Raw genomic sequence first — 22,232 nt, forward strand, 5'->3', positions numbered from 1 at the left:
CCTTCCACATCTCCCCCGCTTCTCTGTGTTCTAGCCACTGAGGCTGCCCTTCCCCATATTAGCCTCCTGGGGCCACTTGAAAAAGTATGTTTGTAATATTAAGATGGAGTGTAATGCAATGAAAAGAGCATTGGAATGGGAGTCAAGTGTCCTGCGTTTGGGTCTAGGCTCTGATGCTTAATAGCTGTTTGACCTTGCACAAGACACTTACTTAATCTTTCTGAGCCTCAATTTCCTTATCTGTAAAATGGGGATAATAATATTTATATCACCTACCTCACAGGGTTGTTAAAGAGTGCTTTGTAGATTGTAAAGAACTAGAGAAATGTAAACTGTTGACATTATTATTGTTACCATCCTCTAATAGTGATATCCCTGCTGGTGATAGGAAGAAGCCAAAAAATGCCAAGCAGGGGGCAAGACCCCAACCAATAGAAATTTGGCTCTTTAGAAACCTTAGGGAGGATCCAATTTGTCCTACTTTTGAGACTACCCATGGGACTCTTGGTCCCTTGACCACATTCCCTTGGACACTCACCTCAGATTTTGGGGGCAGATGAGCTGTAAAGAGAGGTACCAATTGCCTGTCTCTGGATAGGGGACAGAAAGCATCACCTCACGAATAGAGTCAGACAGGGACAAAGAGTATCCTTCGAAAAAGGCTAAGGGGACAGAGGAAAGAGGTGTTACTGTTAGCTAGTGGGGCTTCCAGTGAGAGAGGAAGGACTGGGGAGTCAAAGGTGGAAAATTTCCCCTAATACACTCTTACCCATTTCCCCTGCTTTTCAAACTGGGTTGAGGGGGCCTAAAGCAAGGATGAAATAGTTCTTCCTATACCCTCCCACACTGCAGGTGTTCCAGGGACAGGGGCTTCTACTTTATTCCTTTACCTGTAGTGCAGTTTTGAGAGGTACTGAGGGTGAGGACAGGCGAGGTGGCACTCAGACAACCAACAACTGAAATGTTACTGCCCAGAGTCTGCAAGGGACAGATTCCAATGGTCAGTCTTAGCTTCTCTGCCTACCCCCAGCCTAGGCCCAGGGGTCAGACCTTTCCCACTAAGAACCTAACTCAGAGGTTAGAGAAGTGGGTATAACCCCATCCCTGTCTCCCCTCTTCTTACCCCTGAAACGACAGGCCTGAGCCTTGTCTGATCACCAAAGCCCCCATCTAAAGTCTACTCTTCTTCTAAAGCACACTTGAAATCCTTGCTCCATCAAACTTTCCTTGACCACCTCAAAGGGATTCCCCTTTCTCTGAACTCTTTAAAAACAGTTTGGATGGTTTTTATGTAAGGTAGACTATAATCACGTATGAATGATTATACCCAATTAGAGTCTATCTTATATTGTTCTATAATTATTCCATATGTGTTAGCCTTGTCTTCCCAGCTCCACTGTAAGGGCCTTGAAGAAGCAGATTTGAAACTCAGCTGTCAAGGACTAGTCAGTCTCTCAGCCTCCAGTTTCTTTGCCCTCGATCCATTCTGAACACAGCCAGATGAATCTTTCTGATGCATAGGTTGGATTACATCATTTCCTGACCAAAAACCTTTAATGCTTTCCCATTTCCTGGAGGATATAGTTCAAGGCTCTCCACAGTTGGGCACCACCTTCTCTCTCCATCCAGATCTCATCCCCCTACCCATGATTTGCTCTATTTTCCAGCCAAATTGAGTTCTCTATATTTCTTTCCCAGATCCACCCAGCGATTCCTCCCCAGGTCTATGCACCTTGCTCCCAAAGGCTTTCTCAAATCTTTGTTTTTGCTTAGGTAGCTACTCTTCCTGGAATCCTAACCCTGCCCCACAATTCCACACCCGCTTAGGCTCTATCTGTTGAAATGTTTTCTACTCATCCCTCAAAGGTCCTGCTCAAATCCTTTACCCATGAAACTTTCTCTTATCTTACCAATTTGGTACTCTTTCCTCTCAGGACTCAAAACATTTTATTTCTATGGCACCTCTACACACTCTTCCTTGGGTTGCATTTCTCTATATTTTGTCTACCCTGCTCCCTGACCTAGGTGGAGAGTTCCTAGACAGCTGGACCAAGGCTTGTTTATCTCTTTTATCTCCTTCACTGTTCGCTCAGCACAAGGCCCTACACATAACAAGCACTTTGTAAATGGCTGCTTAAATGTAGGGACAAATACTTTCACTGCTACACTGGATGTTTCTAGAGAGTAAGGACCACATTTTCTCCCTCTTTTCTCACCTTCCCTCCAATAGTACCTTCCACAAGGCTGGGCACACAGTAGACCTTTAGTAAATATTTAAAGAATTCACAATTTCTAGTCTTTTCCAGAGCAAGGATTTTGGGAAACAAAAGTGTCTCGTTAAGGAGAAAATGAATATATTAGAAGATTTGGGGACTGATGTGAAGTTGTTGAGGGAATCAGGAACTAAGCTGGCAAATCAGCAAAGGGCATATTGCCTCTGGTGACCTGTAATATCTCTGAAAGCTTCCTCATGTCACATTCCAGGGAAAATCTCTTCCCACCCCCTGCCCTCCAAACCCAACCCTAGGTGGGCACCGTATTGAGCTTCAGGCTGACGATGAAGGTACTGCCACTATCCATGCCTGTGTTGAGATTGATCGGGAACAGGGTGGGCAGACCGGACCACACAATGATCCCAGAACCACTCAGGGGCCAGAAGCGCACGGAAACCACATCCAGCTCCTCCCGAATAACCGGGTAGCTGAGGAGGCAGAAACCACTCAGAGCTGAGGCATTTCGGAAGTCCCCAACAGGGGAAAAGGGGCTGCTGCCCACACCCATCCTCTTGCCAAGGTGCCAAGGGCTCCGCCCCATGGACAGGGAGGCTGCTGATGCGTTGAGACTCTGGTTCAGGCTGATGTAGGAGGTGACCAAGGGTCCCAGACTCCCTGGCTGGCACACTGCCCAGAGAAAAAAGGGAATGAAAGTCAGCAGCTAGGAGGGAGAGAAGTCACAGACCCAGGAAAGAAGAGGTCTTGAAGGGGAATACAATGAGGGAAGGGGAGAGATCTTCAGCAGCCTTGGGAAGGAAAGCAGGTCATTGAGCCCAGTGGGGCATCACTTGGACCAAGAAGGAAAGGGGCCTATCTTAGGGAAAGAAAGGCTCAATGGCTTCCATGAGTCTAGGAGGAGAGGATAAGGATTCCTTTCAGAGATGGGAAGAAAGGGAGTTCTGGGGGTAGGGGTTGAATCATCCTAAGAAAGAAAGTGTCAGGGGAAGCACCTCTCAGGAGGGCTTTGCAGGCCGTACTATGGCTGGCACGGGTGCGTAATGCTTCAGCTTGAGTTCCAGGTAATTTAGTTAAGAGAGGCAGCTGAATAGTTGTTGGAAAGGGAATTTAGGGATAACTGGGTATGACTAGCCAACTATTCCCAAGGCAACAGGAAGGGAGGGAAGAGCTATGGGGCGGCAGCATCTCCTTCCCAAGTCTCTGAACATTATTGTAGTGTCAGGATTCTGAGGAGGGTGATAAGCCAGGGGCTGGCCAACCTGTGAAGGAGGCAACAGCATCGAAGGTCACGCTGACGTTGGGTTCTGCCCTGCCCTCAGCTGTCACCTGTAGCCAAGTGTCCCAGGGAGGTGCAGATAGGAGCAGGCGGCAGGGCTCATGCTGGTCTGTACAGCTGAAGACCTTCTGAAAGGATTGGGGCAGGGTGTTGGGCCCAACAATGAGGCGTACTGGGCAGACCTGGCTCCCATTAGACACACAGCTCCTCAGCTCTAGTTGGAAGTCTGAGGTGTACTTTGGGATGAAGACCCTGTAAGCCAAAGGGACTGTTTGGTGACAGCCTCCCTCCCACTCATAGGCTGGGAAAAGCCCTAAACCCTGGCCCTCACCAGTGTCCATGGTTCCCTCCACCGCCCACTCCACTCCTCTCTGCCACATCATTTACGACCTCCCCTTCCCCGCCCCCCCACCCCAGTCTGGGACTGAGAGTAAGGAGTCCTAGGTTCTAGACCTAATGTATCATTTCCCAGCGACAGGCTTCCCCCTTTAGGCTTCAGTTTCACCTCCTCTATTCCCTGGGAACTTTTCCAGGCATGTTTCCCATTAGTCTCTTTCACATATTCTTTATTCTAGTCAAACTGATCCACTAGCTGTTTCCATCCAAGACATTTTATCTCCTGCCTCCATACCTTGAATGCTTCTCAAAATCTCAAGTTTGTTTGTTTCTTTTTTTTGCAGGGCAATGAGGGTTAAGTGACTTGCCCAAGGTCACACAGCTAGTAAGTGTCAAGTGTCTAAGGCCGGATTTGAACTCAGGTTCTCCTGACTCCAGGGCCGGCGCTCTATCCACTGCGCCACCCAGCTGCTTCCTCTAGTTTCTTTCAAAGTATAATTTGGGGCCCCCCCAGAAGACTTTCCCTGATCTATGCCTCCCCACCACCTCCTTACTCTCTATGTTGTTAGTTCTCTTTCTACTGGAAATAACCTTGTATCTAACTTTTATAGACTTTGTATTTACTTATCTCTACACATGTTGTATCCTCCCAGTAGAATGTAAGCTCCCAGAGGGTGGGGACTATTTGACTTTGTATCCTCAGCATATGACACAGTGTCTTGCACATAACAGGCATTTAATAAGTGTTTTTTAATTGAATTAGATATTGTGAGGATCAAATAAAATAATGGATTTGGGGGGTGGGAAGGGGTGGGTATAGAGAACTGTGACAGACAACAGATATGCCTCTAAAATTCTATGACTCAACCAGATCTAATGCCCCTTCCCCTCTGAGTGCAGGGCCCTGTACTCGAGGAGTCTGACCCCCAACTCACTTCAGATGCTTCAGCTGGGAGCCAGAGAGGGTCTGTGAGAGGGGGATGTTGGGCTGTAGAATGGTAACATCGGTCAGTCGGAGCACCAGCATGTCTGGTTGGAAGATGTAGGTGCAGGGGGTGGCCACGCCCTAGGGAGAGATGAGAGAGGGAGGATGGATAATGTTAGGTAAGTATTTTAGAAATGGCGTAGTTGGGGGCAGCTAGGTGGCGCAGTGGTTAAAGCCCTGGCCCTAGATTCAGGAGTACCTGGATTCAAATCCGGCCTCAGACACTTGACACGTACTAGCTGTGTGACCCTGGGCAAGTCACTTAACCTCCGTTGCCCCGCAAAACAAAACAAAACAAAAGAAATGGCGCGGTGGGGATCTTCATGGGAAGAAGTCACCATGTTACTAGGCCTGAGGTAAAGGGGGAACTCCCAAAGGAGAGAGGAGAAGCCACTGTATTCTGTGTGGGGGATCTCCTTGGGAAAGAGAAGGCAACACGGGGAGAGGCTGTCGTGCCAGAGGGGCCTGAGAAGGCGAGGGCCTCCTTCTTACCTTTACTTCTATTTTCTGGGGCGAGCGGGGCAAGTGGGCTGCGATGAACCAATCGCCAGGTGCAGGGCTGGAGACATTGATGATAGTGTTGTTGTAGATCAGCTTTATAGAAAACGAGGGCCGGACTGTGGTGTTGGCTGGGAACTTGGTGCCCAGAGGGTTGATGACTGGAGGAGCACCATAACGGAAGTGGCTGGAGACAGAAAGAACAGGAAAGGATGAAGACCATGCTCCCTCTTCCCCAGCAGCCAGTCCCAGAAGGAAGGACAGATGGGAACAAATGCTTGGAGTAGAGGTCAAGGTCTTGGGCAGCCCAGGCCAAAGCTGCAGGAGGGAGCCAGCTAAAATGCAGGTTGGGGGCTCCCTCAGGAAGCTGAGAGGGGAGGGATATGTGCCAGTGAGAGGCAAAGTTGACCAAAAGGCAAGGGCTCTAGCAGGAGGGATATGGGGTGAGTCGTGAGGAGCAGATGTAGAAGGGTACCGAAAGCACGTCAAGCTGTCACATACACGGTGATCTCCACATCCGTGCACTCAGAGCCTGGGCCCTTGAATGCCTGCAGCAGCCAACGGAGCAGCATTGTGTCAGAAGGCACCCGGAAGTGGTAGAGCTTGGTGCTGCCATACCAGCTGTAGAAGGCCAACTTCTGGGGGCTCTGGACAAAGTACTCATAGGAATACAACGGGTCTGGGGAAGAAAGGAATGGTCATTTAGGGTGGGGTGGTCTGTTGAGGACTGCTCCTTCCCTGAGATAAACAACACTCCCCCATCCTTCCCTTCAATGTGCGGCTCACTGGCCCCCCCTCCCCAATATATCCAGAGACCCAGAGCATCAGGTTCTGGGCTGAGAAGGATGGATAAAGAGAGGTCTCTGCCATCTACTCTGACCACAGCTTGGCATGAGTCACTGATGCTGGCCCATCGGCATCACCTGAGTCATACTGTTGTGTGTGTAGACCTTCATCAGAAGGCAATGAAGTGGAAAGGCCTGGGTGGTCTTAACAGTGGAGCAAACTGGGCTGGAGTCACCGTTCTAGCATCTATTAGTATTATGATCTTGGTAAGTCACTTGGCCACTCATTTGTAAAATGGGAATAATAATTCTTACCCTGTTCACCTCACAGAATTGTTATGTAGGATAGCAGACTTGGAATAAAGAGAAACCTGGGTTCAAATCCTGCCTCTGACAGGCACTCGTTGTGTGGCCCTGGGCAAATCATTTCATCTCTTTGAGTCTTGGTCCCTTTATATGAAAAATGGGGTTAATATAACCTGCAATACCTATTTCACAAGGTTGCTCTCCTGATCAAATGAGATAATATACATCAAGTCCTTTGCAAATATAAAAGTGCTACACGAATGTCAGCTATCATTATTATTATTGTAAAACTAGAAAGTGTCATATAAATTAAGCAACAAGTAGTAGTAGTAATAGTAGTAGTAATTTATAAGGGAAGGGGAAAAGGGGAGAAGCATTTCTAAAGTCTACTATATGTCAGATACTGTGCTAAGCACTTTTTATAAATATTATTTCATGTAATCTTCATAACAAGCCTGGGTGGTAGGTGCTATTATTATTCCCATTTTACAGTTGAAGAAACTGAGGCAGACAGAGGTTAAGTGTGCAGGGTCACAGAGCTAGAACTGTGACTCGAGGTCCAGCATATTTTTTTTTTTTAGTGAGGCAATGGGGTTAAGTGACTTGCCCATGGTCACACAGCTAGTAAGTGTTAAATGTCTGAGGCCAGATTTGAACTCAGGTACTCCTGACTCCAGGGCCAGTGCTCTATCCACTACGCCATCTAGCTGCCCGAGGTCCAACATATTATGCACTGAACCACCTAGCTGCCCCAATTTATACATGCCATGAACACACTACTTTACCAAATAGTTTAAATCCCGTAACCTGGCATTGAAATTGCTCTACAGGGGCAGCTAGGTGGTGCAGTGGATAGAGCACCGGCCCTGGAGTCAGGAGTACCTGAGTTCAAATCCGGCCTCAGACACTTTAACACTTACTAGCTGTGTGACCCTGGGCAAGTCACTTAACCCCAATTGCCTCACTTAAAAAAAAAAGAAGAAAAGAAATTGCTCTACAATATGGCTCCAATCTATTGTTCTGGCTTCATCTTTTTATTATTACCCTTCACATACTCAACATTCACCCAAACCGGACTATGCCCCATTCCCCCATTCTTATCTTGCCTTCTGTCTTTATGTTTTCAATGATAACATTCCTTCCGAGCCAAATGCAGGTGTCAAGTCTTCCATAACCCTTCTTAGACTTCCTGCATCTTCCCACCTCAACTGAAAATGATCTCTTTCTCCTCAAATACCTCCTAGCACTCTTCCTTGAATCATCCCTAGTAAATTATCTTTTTGTAACTTTTTTTAACCATACTTATTTGAGTACATTTCATTTCTGTGCCCCCCCCCCACCAAAATAGACTGCTGATTCTTTGAGAAGAGGGTCCGTGTCATAGCTATTTCTAGTATCTCCAACACTGTGCCTTTCACATGTGTTTAAGAAATGTTTGCTGAAACTGTTTAAGTGAATAGGGCAGAGTTATCCTCATTTTACATGGAGGAAACTGAGGCCCAGAGAGAAGTGATTTTCTCAGGGTTACACACAGTAAGTCAGGTCTCCTGATTCTCAAACAGAACTATTTCCACCACCCCATGTGGCCCCAGGGTCACTTTCAGCCTTTAGACTACTACCCTGGCCTGAGTGAACTCTAGCTGGAAGTCCCAGAGGAAAATATGTTGGTGGATCCTGGGTTCTAGCTTGTCCATGCCTGGGGGAACAGCAGCATCTGCTCTCCACCAGGTTGCTGGAGTTCAGGTTTAAAAAGTACATTCAGTGTTCTCACCATGATAATCACCATGGAGCCGAGGTGAGGGGGAGGGTACAGTTAAATATCCTGCTCTGTAAGTACAGGAGGTATTCAGTGCCAGGAGGGTTTAGGTTGCCCTCCTTCTGGGCAAAGAGGCAAAGAGGCAAAGAGTGAAAGATATAGCTCTGCCCTTAATTTGAAGAGAGTGAACTTAACTTTTCCCAAACTCCCTTAATACTGAAGACAACCTATGGTGGGGCTATGGTGCCCCTCTGATCCCTCTTCCCCAGTCAGACTGGCAGGAAGCAAAAAGTGATCTTACTTGGCATCAGTTTGGCTCAGGTAGGCTTCTCACCAGCCTGAGACTCCAATACCAAGATTAGGAGTGTCCAGGATGAAAGATTTAAAAGCTTGAGACTTCCAGATTTCTTTCTTTCTTTCTTTCTTTTTTGCAGGGCAATGAAGGTTAAGTGACTTGCCCAGGGTCACACAGCTAGCAAGTGTCAAGTGTCTGAGGCCTATTTTGAACTCAAGTCTTCCTGAATCCAGGGCTGGTGCTTTATCCACTGCACCACCTAGCTGCCCAACTTCCAGATTTCTTTAGCAGAAGACTGTAGGGAAGGAGATGGAGGACAGTCCTGAATGTCTCTGATCCATCCCCACTCCAGCTTCCCTGGTCCTGCTGTCCTGGCAGAAGATATGATGGTTGAAATGACTGGATCCTGGAAAAAACTACTACCATGACCCAACTAGGGTCAGGGAGAGACTGATTTCCTTCAGTCAAAGCCTTCAGGACAGACAGCAAAAAATAGGTTTGGCTGGAGACACGTAGAGGGCTGAGACCAATGACTGAAAGGGCCTGACAAGTGGAAGGAAGAAATGAGGTAAACTCCCGGGGGAAATCCCACTCCAGTGATCTTAGGACCAAGGGAGCTGACAAAGCAGTTAGCTCAGAATTGATACTAGGCCAAACCATATTTGGGAAAAGCAGAAAATCATTCCTTTCTTATAACTAGGGACAAAAATACAAAAAGAGTGAAGGGACTTGTCTAGGGTCACACAATAGACAGTGACAGAGCTTAATCCCAAAGGCCAGGAGGCATTTACTCAGCTTTGAGTCCCTGAACTGGGGATAATTAGCCTGGAGAAGAGGAGACTTAAGCACATGATGATCATCTTAAAATACATTTTTGGGGGGGCAGGGCAATGAGGGTTAAGTGACATGCCCAGGGTCACACAGCTAGTAAGTGTCAAGTTTCTGAGGTCAAATTTGAACTCGGGTCCTCCTGAATCCAGGGCCGGTGCTTTATCCACTGCACCATCTAGCTGCCCCTCAGTCATCTTGATATATATCTTGCCACTGGACCCAGGTGGATCTGGAGGAGAGAGTGAGGTTGGTGACCTTGCACAGCTCTCCTTCACTTAAATCCAATTCACTGCAAGTCATGACATCATCCTGATGTCACGGTCCTCTTCGAGAACGAAGGACAAAAAAACAACAAACGAACAGAAACAAATAAATCCTCACTGTCAGTTTTCAAGGGGACATTCTCCAACCACTTGTTATGGATGATGAAGAGGAGGGAGGGGGACCTAGGTGATTTCTGAAGACTTCCAGTTCTATGACCACAGGTGGAAGTCTAGACCTGCTAAGATTGTGATGACTCCTACCAGCCTCACCTGGGGTACTGCCTGGCCCCAAAGGGATCCCTTCAGACCATGAACTAAAGGCTCTGCCTCTTCTACTTCTTTTTGAACCAAGAAACGGTATGGGACCCACTGACAAGCTCCGGGAACCAGGAAAGAGCACTGAGGGAATGTGCTCAGACATCCAAGCACAGCAGAGATCCCCAGCATAGTGAGAACTAGGTGTCAGGATGCCTGAGTCCCCTGGGCAGCTGACTCAGCCTGAACAGATCGCATAGCCCTTGTGAGGCCCAGGGCCAACTCAGCTCCAGAGGGATTAGACTAAGCCAAGGCCTCATTCCCAGAGAACACATCAGGCTCAACTATATACCAACCCTTCAAACACTGGGCACATCCAGTGGGGCCCTTAGACAAGGACAGGGAAACCTAGCCTTCTTCTCCCAACCTTAATGGTGGACTCACTCTTCCATGAAGGAACTGTTGCTCTGAGTTCAGGAGGCCGTATGGTGCCAAGACAGCTGAAATAAGATTTGAGCGATGTAGGTCCAAATCCCACATTCTGTCTTACTCCCTATGTAACCTTCAGTAGGTCCTTTCTCTTTTCTGGGATTCAGTTTACTCATTTCCATGTTAGAGATACAGATATTGGGGATATTATCCTCTAAATAATCCTCTGAGGAACTCACTAGGGGCTCAGGACACTTCTTGCTTTCCCCTTCCTGCCCATACCCCATCCTGGTGACTGGCCATTGTCCACTGTTTGAGATATAATGGTCAGGCCTTTTCCCAACTCTTGATCCTCTTTCAGGCACTGCCTTCCTGCCCCCCCCCACCCCCGCCCATATCTAGGTTTTGGGGCATCTGAAAAATAATATTCAGGTCTTTTTTTCCTCCCTCTTCTTTCATCTCATACTCCCAAACTTGTGATGGGTTTGGGAGCCAGTTTGGAAATAAAAGTTGGGTGGTAACTGGCAAAAAAAAATCCTCTAGATAACCCATCCTGAGCTTGGCGCTACTACTCCATCCCTCATACCCAGGCCTATTCCACTGCAGCAGGGTATCATGTCAGTTTTTCAGTCTAGGCCAGGCCCCTCCAATTACTATTCATTACTAATCATTTTCTCCAACATCATATTGGCCATAACCCATCCCCGGTTCCTCTGAACAAAGCCATCAGAGCCAATCTGGATAAAGTCTCGGCTTGCCTCCTGCCTCATCTCTCCTCAGCTTTCTAGCCAAAGTCAGCCCTGTCCTGTTCAACTTCCCCTCCCTCTCCAAACCTCCAGACATTATGATGAGAATTAATTTGAATTTAAGAGGTATTTATTGGCAACTACTGTGTGTATGGCTCTGTGGGAGGCTCTAAGGTGAAGACAGAGGTGAATCAGATAGGTCCCTGCCCTCAAAGAGCTCACAGTTTAGCAGAGGAAAAAATATATACATGGCTAAATATTATGTAAATATGCTCCAATAAATCTGAGATGTGAGTACTCCCTCCAGTGATAAGCGCACTTACACCATCCACCCAAACTACAACTCATCTATGAGCTAACCTGAGATACATCTGTTCATGTCCTTGCTACAGGGGGTCCATTTCTTGGGGGTTTCCTCTCATTCTCCTGGCATTGCATCTATGCCAATGGAGTTTGCAGGCTGCCTACCATTATCCCTCACTCTAACCAATGGCCAACTCATTTCCTTTTCCCAGTCATACATGTCTCACACAGCATACTTTAAATAGCCTTCTCTGGCATAATTCCTCATTTGAAATAGGTTGTAGTCTGTTCACATCCACCTCATGCCTCCCCGTTAGCCTCTGGGTGACCCCCAGCTTCAATTCTCTGGAGACCATATTATAGCAACCCATAACACAAATAATATGATAATTACATAAAAGAGGTTAACGGAATGCTAGGGGTCTTCACTGGTGAGGGGATGAGGGAAGGAATCAGGGAAGGCTTCATGGAGGATGTGGCATTTGAATTGAGCCTTAGAGGTTGGGCAGCTTGTCAATAAACAAGATTGAGGACAGAATGAAGTCAAGGTTGAAGGGGCAATGAGAAGAAAGGTCGGAAGGTGGGAAAGTGCAGAAGACTGTGTCAGGGCAGCAGGAAATAGTGCAGATTAAAGGGAGAAACAGATAGGATTCTGAGGTAGGCTGGAGGAATCTCCCTGGAGGCAGGGAGTTCTCCCATTGAGCTTCTGTTCCCTCTGTCCAGCATTCCCTCTCCCCTGCACCCCCAAAAAAGGGAAAGAGAAGCAAACAGAGCCAAGACTCAGATCACAGTTTTAGGGGGATGGGAACGACTTTTGTACAACAGTCTGACTGAGTCACTGTTCTAAAAAATCTTAATGACTCCCTGAAGCCAAAGAGGGGCAGCTAGATGGTACAAGTTATTCAATAACAACATTGTAAAGACAAACAACTGAGAGAGATTCAGAACTCTGATCAGCACAATGATCAACTGCTTTTCCAGAGGATCAGTACTGAAGCATACAGGTCTGGAGTCAGGAAGACTCATTTTTCTGAGTTCACATCCAGCTTCAGACACTTCCCAGCGGTGTAACCCTGGGCAAGTCACTCAACCTTGTTTGCCTCAGTTTCCTCATCTGTAAAATGAGCTGGAGAAGGAAATGGCAAAGCATTCTGCTATCTTTGCCAAGAAAACCCCAAAATGGGTTCATGAAGAGTTGGACATGACTGAAAAATGACTTCACAACAATAAAAACCAAACGAAATAAACTTCTAAGCCTGGAATCCAAGGCCATCCATAATCTGGCTCCAAACCACTTTTCCAGCCATTTCTTTTTTTGTTGTTTTTTGTTGTTTTTTTTGTTTTTTGTTTTTGTTTTTTTGCAGGCAATGGGGGTTAAGTGACTTGCCCAGGGTCACACAGCTAGTAAGTGTCAAGTGTCTGAGGCTGGATTTGAATTCAGGTACTCCTGAATTCAGGGCCGGTGCTTTAACCACTGCACCATCTAAGTGCCCCCATTTCTTATACTAGTATATCTCTTTCAGTATACTACATTCCAGCCAAAATGGCCTGGTCTCTATCCCTTTGTCTTTGTCCATTTCATTCTTCATGTCAGAATGGGCTTCCTTTTATCCCCAATCCATATTTTCCTTCCAGGCACAATTCAGGCTTGAAACTATAAGATTTTCCTTCCTCTTCCCCTGCTTCCAATATCTGAAAATGATCTCTCCCTCCTCCAACTGTTCAGAACATTTGGTCAGTGCCACATCTATCCCCAACTCCCAACACCATTACACATACACACACACACACACACACACGCACACACACACACACACACGGAAGGCACTCAAATAAATGTTGATTGTGAAATGAGTTGGTCAGGGTAATGTTATACTGGATATTCCTGTATTTCAATTCAATCCAATGAGCTTATTAATATGACCCAACTCCACTGTAATGTTGTAAAATCCTGTTGTTAGGTCCTTGTGCTGACTATCCCAAATAAAAATGCATTGTTGAATAATCCAATTTGATCTGAAATAACTAAGCCTCTCCATCACACCCCAATACTCCCTCCTCACACTAAAGATATTAGATGGGGTTTGAAGAAAATATATTACAGCCACCAGGACAGTTCTGCCTGTCATTAACTGTACCTTCAAAGGGGTCAGAGGGAAGGAGTGACAGGGTCTTCCAAAACTAAACCTGGGACCCCAGCATAGCATCTCTTGGTGGATGACCCCTTGTACAATACCAGAAGTCATAGTAAAGGGTAGGTAAACACAAAGTGGTAGTGTTGTCTTATCAGGGCTTCTTGTAGCCCCTAAAAAAAATGGCCACATTTCAATGTAGTCATACTGTTTTAAGAAGCCAAAGCAATAGACACAGGAGCTGTCCCAGAAACTACATCCCTGGAAAAGCAGTTGGCAGAGGGAAAGAATCCCTTGGGGACACTGGCTGAGAAAACAGCTAGGACTTGATTTTCTCCAAAGCTGCCTGAAGAGAGCAGACACCTCCAGCGGCAGCTTCCACTTCTTAGACATCCCTTCTCCCCCAAGGGGACAGAGATCTGACCCTCCCATCTCATTCACATACATGTCCCCAAAGGATCAGCTTGGTAGGCCTTCCTTTGGAGAGTACCTTCCAGAGGTATGAGACAGTATAGAGGGCTTAGGAAACAGATATACAGATATTTCAACCACATCCAGCCTATATTCCCTTGGGACCCCAGAAGGAAAGGAGTTTTGACTAGCCAGCCTGGGGCCTTAACTAAAAGGGCTCAGTGACATGGCTCAGGGTTGTAATCCCACAGTCTGTGACAGCTCCAATTAGATGCAATTAAAACTTGGCTGACCTGCCCTCCACCCTGCTACAAGGGCAACCGTCAGTAGTCTGAGGAGAAGGCCGGCTTGGATTAAGGAAAGGCAGGAAGATGAACAGGTTGGGCACCCAGTGGCAAAGAGAGTCCAGGAACGTGGGTGACTGTGTGAACATGAAAATATTTGTAAGCTTATCCCTGTCTACAGCACTGTTTCATGCCAAAGAACTCACTCTTCCAAACATCCTCTAGAAATCCCAGTTAGACAAGCAGGTGATGACTCAGATTCCCCTTTCCAACACAAATTCAACAAACACTTAAGAGTTCATTCTGTTCAAGGTCCAGACCCAGAAGACTCAGTCTATATAAAGGGGAACTTGCAGTCTAGCAGGAAAAAGGGGAAGCAGACATAGAGACGAGTTCAGTGTCTTCTCATTTTTATTTATTCATTCATTCATTTATTTATTTATGTATGTATTGGGGGTGAGGCAATTGGGGTTAAGTTACTTGCCCAGGGTCACACAACTAGTAAGTGTTAAGTGTCTGAGGTGGGATTTGAACTAAGGTCCTCCTGACTTCAGGGCCAGTACTCTATTCACTGTGCCACCTAGCTGCCCCTCAGTGACTTCTTCAAAGACATAGCAGAGGAGTGAGATTTGGGCCAAGATATAGCCACACCAAGCAAACAAACCCACTGATTCTCTAGTTCTCCCTCCTGTTCTCTAGCCAGATTTGAAAATGCAATAACCCCAGCACATTGGTTCATGCATACACTGAGTAACAAAATTAGGTCATTATTTACAAAAACAGGGAAAGATAAGCAGGCCAGTGAAAATCCTGCCCCACAATCACCCTCTACCCTCCCTGCCTCAAGTATTATTTCATGGGGCTGAGCATGGCCCAGAGGGGCCAGAAATTCTGGTCTGGAAACCCTCCCAGCTGCCATTCAAAACATGAATGTTAGGTAAGCCTCTGTCCTGTTCCTGCCCCCTGGCCTATGTATTAGGCCATAGTTGGATGGAAAGAACTAAGGCCAAAGAAAATAATAATCTCTCTGTGCTTACAGCCCAACCCACAGGAACAGGTAGAATCCATGGAGGCCTGAGGTTCTCCTGAGGCTGGACTGGCCTTGCTCCAAGAGCAGGACTGGAATATGATTTGGAGGTGAGGTGGCAGAGGCTTACTGTTTGGGGGTGGGGTGGAAGTCGAGACAAAGGATAAGCAATAGGTCATCTGGAGGGGTCACTCTGGGACAGAGACCTCCTCTCAAGAACAGGGGAGCAATAACCTAACTAGCTAGGCTTCTGTCCTGAGGTAGGAGGGTAGAAAGGAGGAGCAGGGATACCAGTGCTGAAGCAATTAAATTAGGAATTCAATACTCAGAGAAGAAAAACAGACCTTCATTCCAAACAGTGCAAACCTAGAAGGCATGGACTCCTAGAAGGAACAGGAGTAGGGAAGAAATATTTCAGAGAAGCCAAGGGGACAGCTGCAAATAAACTACCCGAAGCACTGATCTACCTCGGGTAGGGGTATCAAAACCTCTCCTTTTTTTACCCTACTCTCTCTTCTTCGACCTTTGCACTTTCAAGAAAACCTCTATGTAGCCATCAACAGTCTTCTAACTGCTCTACCTGCTTTTAGGGTCCCCCCTGACCAAACAGGTAGCTGCCAAATTAATTCTAAAGCACAAAAACCTTTAGAGGCATCCTATTTCTGTTAAGATAAAATAGAAACTTTTTAGGCTATGACTTAAAGCTCTCTAGAATCTGGCTCCAGCTTATACCTTTCTATATCAATTTCACATTATTCCCTCTTTTTTCTCTCTCTCACATTATTCCCTTTCATGAACTCTGGATTCAAATCAACTCTTCTACTTGTTACCTATACTTAGCCTTCCATCTCCTACCTTCACACAGCTTGTCCCCCATGACAGGTACCTTGACAGAGAGACAGAAGAAGGCAGCATATGCTAGGTGGGCCAAGGCACCTTGACCATCAAGTCCCTGAGACCCTGAGGGGAGCAGCCTGAGTCCAAAACCTTGGGAATAGCAGTGCCCCCTAATAAGAACCCCCCAGACCACACAGTTATCATTGAAGGGATAAGTTGTTGTGGAGAGGGGGTCTAGCTTCCTAATCACCACAAGCAACAGATGCTGACCAACTGCCACCAACAGGCAGATAAACACAGGAGCTCTGGGAGTGGCTCTCCCACCCCAGGCCACTGATCCTGCTTCCAGCCCAGCCCCCTGTGAAGAAGGAACCAGCCATCCCAACTAAGTCCTTACACACAAGGAAGGCAAGATGGCTTAGATTAAGCCAAGAGACAGCAGCATGTGAGGAAGGTCAAACCACCAACACGACCACTTTCCTTCAGACTTTTGGGGGAGATGGCCCAGGACCCTTGACCTGAGAGCCTTGGAATAAGCATGCTTCCCAGTGTCCTCAGCCATCATCCTGGGAGGCAGTGCAGTCCTTTTGGAGATAGAACCTGGTAGCTGCCCCTGTGAAAGTGTTACAGTCACAGCTACTCAAAACCCAGAAAAGAGAGTTCTTGTCATGAAAGTCCTTGGCATCATCAAATGGCTTAGCATCAGAAACAGGTGTGATTTTTAGCTGTGGAAATAATATTAAGGAAGTGGAACTATCTTTCTTTGGGGGGGTGGGCAGGGCAATGAGGGTTAAGTGACTTGCCCAGGGTCACACAGCTGGTGTCAAGTGTCTGAGGCCATATTTGAACTCAGGTCCTCCTGAACCCAGGGCCGGTGCTTTATCCACTGCACCACCTAGTCACCCCAAAAAGGTACTATCATTTATGTGTTTTGCCACTACTTCCTAGGACCATGGGACCTTTTATCTGACTTACAGTAGAAACCTCCCATATGTGCTGTCTTCCTCATTACAAAGTGAGAGCTTGAGAGCTGGGACTGTCTGATTCTTCTGTTTGCCTTCCCAGCACTTATCATAGTGATTGGTAAGAATTTGTTTTGTTTTGTTTTGTTTTTTTGGTGAGGCAATTGGGGCTAAGTGACTTGCCCAGGGTCACGAAGCTAGTAAGTATTAAGTTCCTGAGGTCGGATTTGAACTCAGGTCCTCCTGAATCCAGGGCCAGTGCTCTATCCACTGCACCACCTAGCTGCCCGGTAAGAATTTATTTAATGCGTGCTTCATTCATTCATACCTAGAACACACTTCCTACCTCCTTGCCTCAGCCTCTTCAAAGCCTTCCCTTTTTCTAAAGCTCAGCATCACTAAAGCCTTGCTTAATCTCCCTAGCTGTCAGGTCCTCTTTTCTTCCTCAATTTTGTGTTTACTTATCTCTGTATATGCTGTACTTCACACAGGAACAGTTTTTCATTTTTGTCTTTGAAGTCCTGGTGATTGTGACTCTTGAATAAATATAGAGCAGGTGCTTAATAAATCGGTGAATTGTCAAGACACCAAACCTCCCAACTTAATCTGAAAACTGAAATAAGAATTCCAACCCCCACCAAGTTGCCACTTAATTTTGTAATGTGGTTTCCCCCATCCTCTGAAGTGATGCTCCCCAAGAAAAGGGAGAGACAGAGAGGTAAAGGGAAGGAAGTCAAGAAGTGGTCCCAAAGTTTCTCTGGACCCTTTCTGAGGTCCCCAGCAAACTCTAGGGGGTTGAGAAAGGAATAGAGACCTTGTCTCCCAGTCTTGTGTTAACCTTACAATCCAACTCCCCGTCTTGTGTTAACCTTACAATCCAACTCCTTAAGTGGCCTTTGTCATACAAAAAAAGAGAATAGTTTCAAAGGTCACAGCCCCACCCCAACTCAAGTTTGTTTATACCTCTCAGTCCAGGCCAGAAGAAGGAAGTCTATCCAGTGCTTTAATCACAGGAATTCTATTCCAGAATGTAGCTCTCCAGTAATTCAGTCAAGAAATCACAGTCCAGTTAAATTAAACATTTATTAGACACCTACTACTAGCAAGACACTCCTAATCTCAGTCTATTGTCTCTATCTGAAACAAAGTGGATCCTCACTTCCCTAGGCTTTACCTTAAAACTACACCAAGTCAGGGAACACTGGCAAAGCTTACCTTAAAGTCCAAAGCTTGCATCACTCAGCAAGTTCTCCTTGGAAAGAGTTAATTGTAAGAGAGGATGGATGGAGGAGACTAAAAATGGACTCACCCCACAGCTAGAGTGCTAAATGTCAATACCTATCCACTGCTTACAATAGCCTCTGATCTGGAAGAGATTTGACACTTATCTGGACCCGATCCAGAGGTCCCTCGGGGTCTAGTGTTTAGCACAGTGCTTGGGACACCCAGCAGGTGCTTAATAAATGCTTGATGGTTTGTTCACTCGGGTCCCTAGGTCCCGGTCCAGGAACTTTTCAGGTCCTCTGAACCTGCTAAATCCCTGGCCAGTGCCTTCATCGGAGACCGGCTGAGAAATATGATCTGTGCTCTGAGAGCATGGATTTTAAAGAATGCCAACCCCCCTCCCCCCACACACACACATACACACCCCTTTTCCAATTACAATTAGGAACCTGCCATCCTCACAATAAATTCTGCTGACCCTCCCCACTCCCCCAGTGAAGAACTTTTAAGACGAATTGACCACTGCCCTCTCCATCTCTGGCAGTTTAAAGTGCCTAGAGTCAAAGTCCAGCCTCACCCTGATCCCTTATTTTACAGAAGAGGAAACTGAGGCCGGCGAGGGGAAGTGACTTGGCCAAGGTCACATAGTGGGTCGGTGGGAGAAGCGGCAGTCTTCGGGAATTCAAGTCTCCCCCCTGCCCCCAGACATCGGGATGCCCCCCACCCCGCCGCAGGGGGAAGGAGGAGGTGCAGGGGCCCCGTGAGCACATACACCACTACGACTAAAGTCACAATGAGGTGGGCGCGCGGGCGGCGGTCCCCCTGCCCCCCAAGCTCGCCCCCAGCCCAGGCCGCCCCTCCCAGCGCCGCCAGGGTCCCCGCCGGCCGGCCCCGGCTTGGGCATTGCGCGACGGTCCCTCACTCACCGGGGCCGCCGCCGCTCGCGTTGGTAGCGGGGACAGCGGCGGCGGCGGCGGCCGACCGGGTCAGGCTGAGAAGCAGCAGCCACGTCAACGGCCCCGCCGCGACCCCGGCCCGGCCCATGGCTCCGCCGCGCTCGGCCCCGCTCTATCCGGCCAGCGTCCCCGGCCTCCAGCCGCCCGCGCCCCGGGCGCCGCAGCCACCGCCGCCGCTGCCGCCGCAGCCGCCACCGCAACCGCTTCTGCCCGGGGCTCCCATCGCAGCGGCCGGTCCCAGCCGCCGCAGCTGCCAGCGCCCGGGGCCACTTCCGCCTGCCAGGCCCCGCCCCCTGCCCTGCCCTGCCCTGCCCTGCCCTGCCCGGCCCCTGCGCTCCCACCTAGCCGGGACTCCGGCCGAAATTCACCCCCCGCGGGGCCCGGCTGCGGGAATTAACGCCTATCCAGGGCGCACCGACTCCGACACTGACTCCGGCGTGGGAATGCGCGCTGGGACAGCCTGGGAGAGTCCCTGGACCTCTGCGCTGTAGAGGAAAGGGTGCAGCACCCCAGAGGAGGGAGGCCTGGGAGGCGCTGCCCGCTGAGCAACGGCGAACCTCAGGTTCCCCATCTGTAAAATGGGCCATCTACCCACCTTTCTAGAAGTCCATGAAAAATTACCCGTGTTGTCAATAGAATGCAGAACTGGGAGTCGGGAGACACGAGCTGTGCTTCTAATTCATTCTTCTATCTCGGACAAGTTGCTTGTCATCTTGTGGGGCTCAGTTCCTCTATCTGGCAGTAAAAATAAAAATTTGAGTCTCGATTTCCCCCTCTATCCAGTAACAACCACTACTATATAAAAATAACAATAGCAACTTGAATTTGCACAGGAATTTGGCTTTATGATTAGACATGCACCTCCCTCCCTTCTTTGGAGAGGTGAGAGACAATGGGAGAAGAACATTTCATATTTCATATTGGGGGCAGCTAAGTAGCACAGTGGCTAGAGTTTGGGGATTGGAGTCGGAAGACGAGTTCAAATCCTCAGACACTTACTAGCTGTATAAACCTGGATAAAACACTTTATCTCTTTGTTTGCCTCAATTTCCTAATCTGTGGAATAGAGATAATAATAGCACCTACCTTCCTGGCTTGTTGAGAGGATCAAATGAGATAATAATTGTATAGTTTGTACCTGGTACTGAGTAAGTGCTCTATAACCATTAATATCTTTATTACTTTTACAGTAAGACTTGGTTAGTTTTACTATACTAGTTTTTTCTCTTTTATTCTTTGGTACTAGTAGAAATTTGATACATAGGGAAGGGGCAGGAACATATTCAGGAATGAAGGTAAAAATGGAGATTTTAAAGTTTAAAAATGATGTAAAAATGAAAGGTATTAATAAACATTTTTCGAAATTAAAAATAATCAAGTTAGAGAAGCTAGACTGAGTTCTTCGATACACCACCCTATCTCAATACCAAGTCTGCCGCTGTAAAATGAGAGGTTTGGACTAAATGACTTCTATATCTCTGAAAGCTCCAAAACTCTATATTCTGATTCAAAGAACAGAACGTTTGTGAAAACTATAGATATATGATGGTAGGGCTTTGTTGATGTGTATACTCTTAGAGACCAAAAATGGAGGGGGCGGGGTGAGAGGAAGGGGATAGCCCCAGGCCAGGTTGGAGGCCTTATATTCTCCCACCTCTCTATAGCTCAGGATGGAGAATGAAGTCGAGAGAGACCAGAGGGCAGCTAGGTGTCGCAGTGGATAAAGCACCAATCCTGGATTCAGGAAGACCTGAGTTCAAATTTAGCTTCAGACACCTGACACTTAATAGCTGTGGGACCCTGGGCAAGTCACTTAACCCTCATTGCCCCGCAAAAAAATAAAATAAAATAAAATAAAATAAAATAAAATAAAATAAAATAAAATAAAATAAAATAAAATAAAATAAAATAAAATAAATCCCAACAAAACAAAAGAGAGACCAGAGGAGAAGGGTTAGGAGCTGGGAGGATGGGTCAGGGATGATCCTTGAGGGCCAGGACTGTTTTTACTCTTCTTTGTATTCCCCAGCCCTTGACATAGTGTCTGGCACACAGTAAGTGAAGTCAAGGTCAGGACTGGCACAAGTTGAGGTTGGAATAGGTCACAGGATCTCACTGTTGGAAGGCTCCCTGGAATCCAACCGAGACTATGATGAGTCCCAACCACCATATTAAAGACAACAAAACAGTCACATCCTCTGCTCGAAGCCCTCTTACTGAGCCCTAAGGCAGTGCATTACACATTTGGATAGCTCTAATTGTTAGGAATTTTTCCTTTCATTAAGCTTTTCTCTCTGTATCTTCTGCCCACTGTTTCCAATTCTGTTTTCTGTGGCCATGGAGAACAAGTTTCCACAAGACAGCCCTTCTCCTGGTGGTTTAGGTCCAATATTGAAATTAATGGAGGCAGCTGGGTGGTGCAGTGGAGAAAGTGCATAGAGCCTAGAGTTAGGAAGACTCCTCTCCCTGAGTTCAAATCTGGCCTCAGACACTGACTAACTGTGTGCCCCTGGGCAAGTCACTTAACCCTGTTTGCCTCAATTTCCTCATCTGTAAAATGAGCAAGAGAAAGAAATGGAAAACCAGTCCAGTATCTCTGTCCAGAAAACCCCAAATGGGGTCAAACAGAGTTGGATGCAACTGAACAACAAACAATAAAAATTGGAATGAAACGAGATAGTCATTGGGGCATTCAACAAGTAACAAAAGGAGATTTGCTCATATCCCACAGAATAGAAAAGACCCACACAATATGGGCTCAGCTCAGGTGGAGGTGCTGTTCTGGATTCTATATGGAAACGTGTTTGGAAAGCAGGGCAAGAAGTGGTGACTGGCATGGCCATATGACATTCTCGAAGTCTACAGGACCTCAACTCAAGATGGATGGGCCTTTTTATGCCTTTCTATGAACAAGAAACCTGATCAGTATGGCCTCCGTCCACCAGAAGGCTAGGTCAGTGGCTAATTTGGTTTGATCCTTAGTACCTTGAGTCAACTAAGCCTTGAGAACAGCTTCCATGGCCTTAAAAAAAAAAAAAAGAACTAGGGGGCAGCTAGATGGTGCAGTGGATAAAACACTGGCCCTGGATTCAGGAGGACCTGAG

At 47.2% G+C, this 22,232-nt stretch overlaps 1 protein-coding gene across 2 annotated transcripts in view; it reads right to left on the reverse strand.

The window, feature by feature from the left end:
* The window catches only part of PGAP6 (post-glycosylphosphatidylinositol attachment to proteins 6), a 34,042-nt gene extending 14,489 nt beyond the window's left edge, over window positions 1-19,553 (reverse strand). The window contains exons 1-8 of one of the 2 annotated variants that reach the window (XM_043975717.1): window positions 19,470-19,553; window positions 5,828-6,005; window positions 5,321-5,513; window positions 4,779-4,909; window positions 3,491-3,759; window positions 2,536-2,900; window positions 891-978; window positions 539-662 (exon numbers count right to left, since the gene is read on the reverse strand). In XM_043975717.1, coding sequence (XP_043831652.1) covers window positions 539-662; window positions 891-978; window positions 2,536-2,900; window positions 3,491-3,759; window positions 4,779-4,909; window positions 5,321-5,513; window positions 5,828-5,898 — 1,241 coding nt within the window. In that variant the 5' untranslated portion in view covers window positions 5,899-6,005; window positions 19,470-19,553. Of the gene's footprint in view, window positions 1-538; window positions 663-890; window positions 979-2,535; window positions 2,901-3,490; window positions 3,760-4,778; window positions 4,910-5,320; window positions 5,514-5,827; window positions 6,006-19,098; window positions 19,260-19,469 lie in introns of those variants that run through there. The other variant, XM_043975707.1, reaches the window with a different exon arrangement.
* Window positions 19,554-22,232: the final 2,679 nt, after the last annotated feature.

The sequence above is a fragment of the Dromiciops gliroides genome, chromosome 1, assembly GCF_019393635.1.
Source record: "Dromiciops gliroides isolate mDroGli1 chromosome 1, mDroGli1.pri, whole genome shotgun sequence".
Lineage (NCBI taxonomy): Eukaryota > Metazoa > Chordata > Mammalia > Microbiotheria > Microbiotheriidae > Dromiciops > Dromiciops gliroides.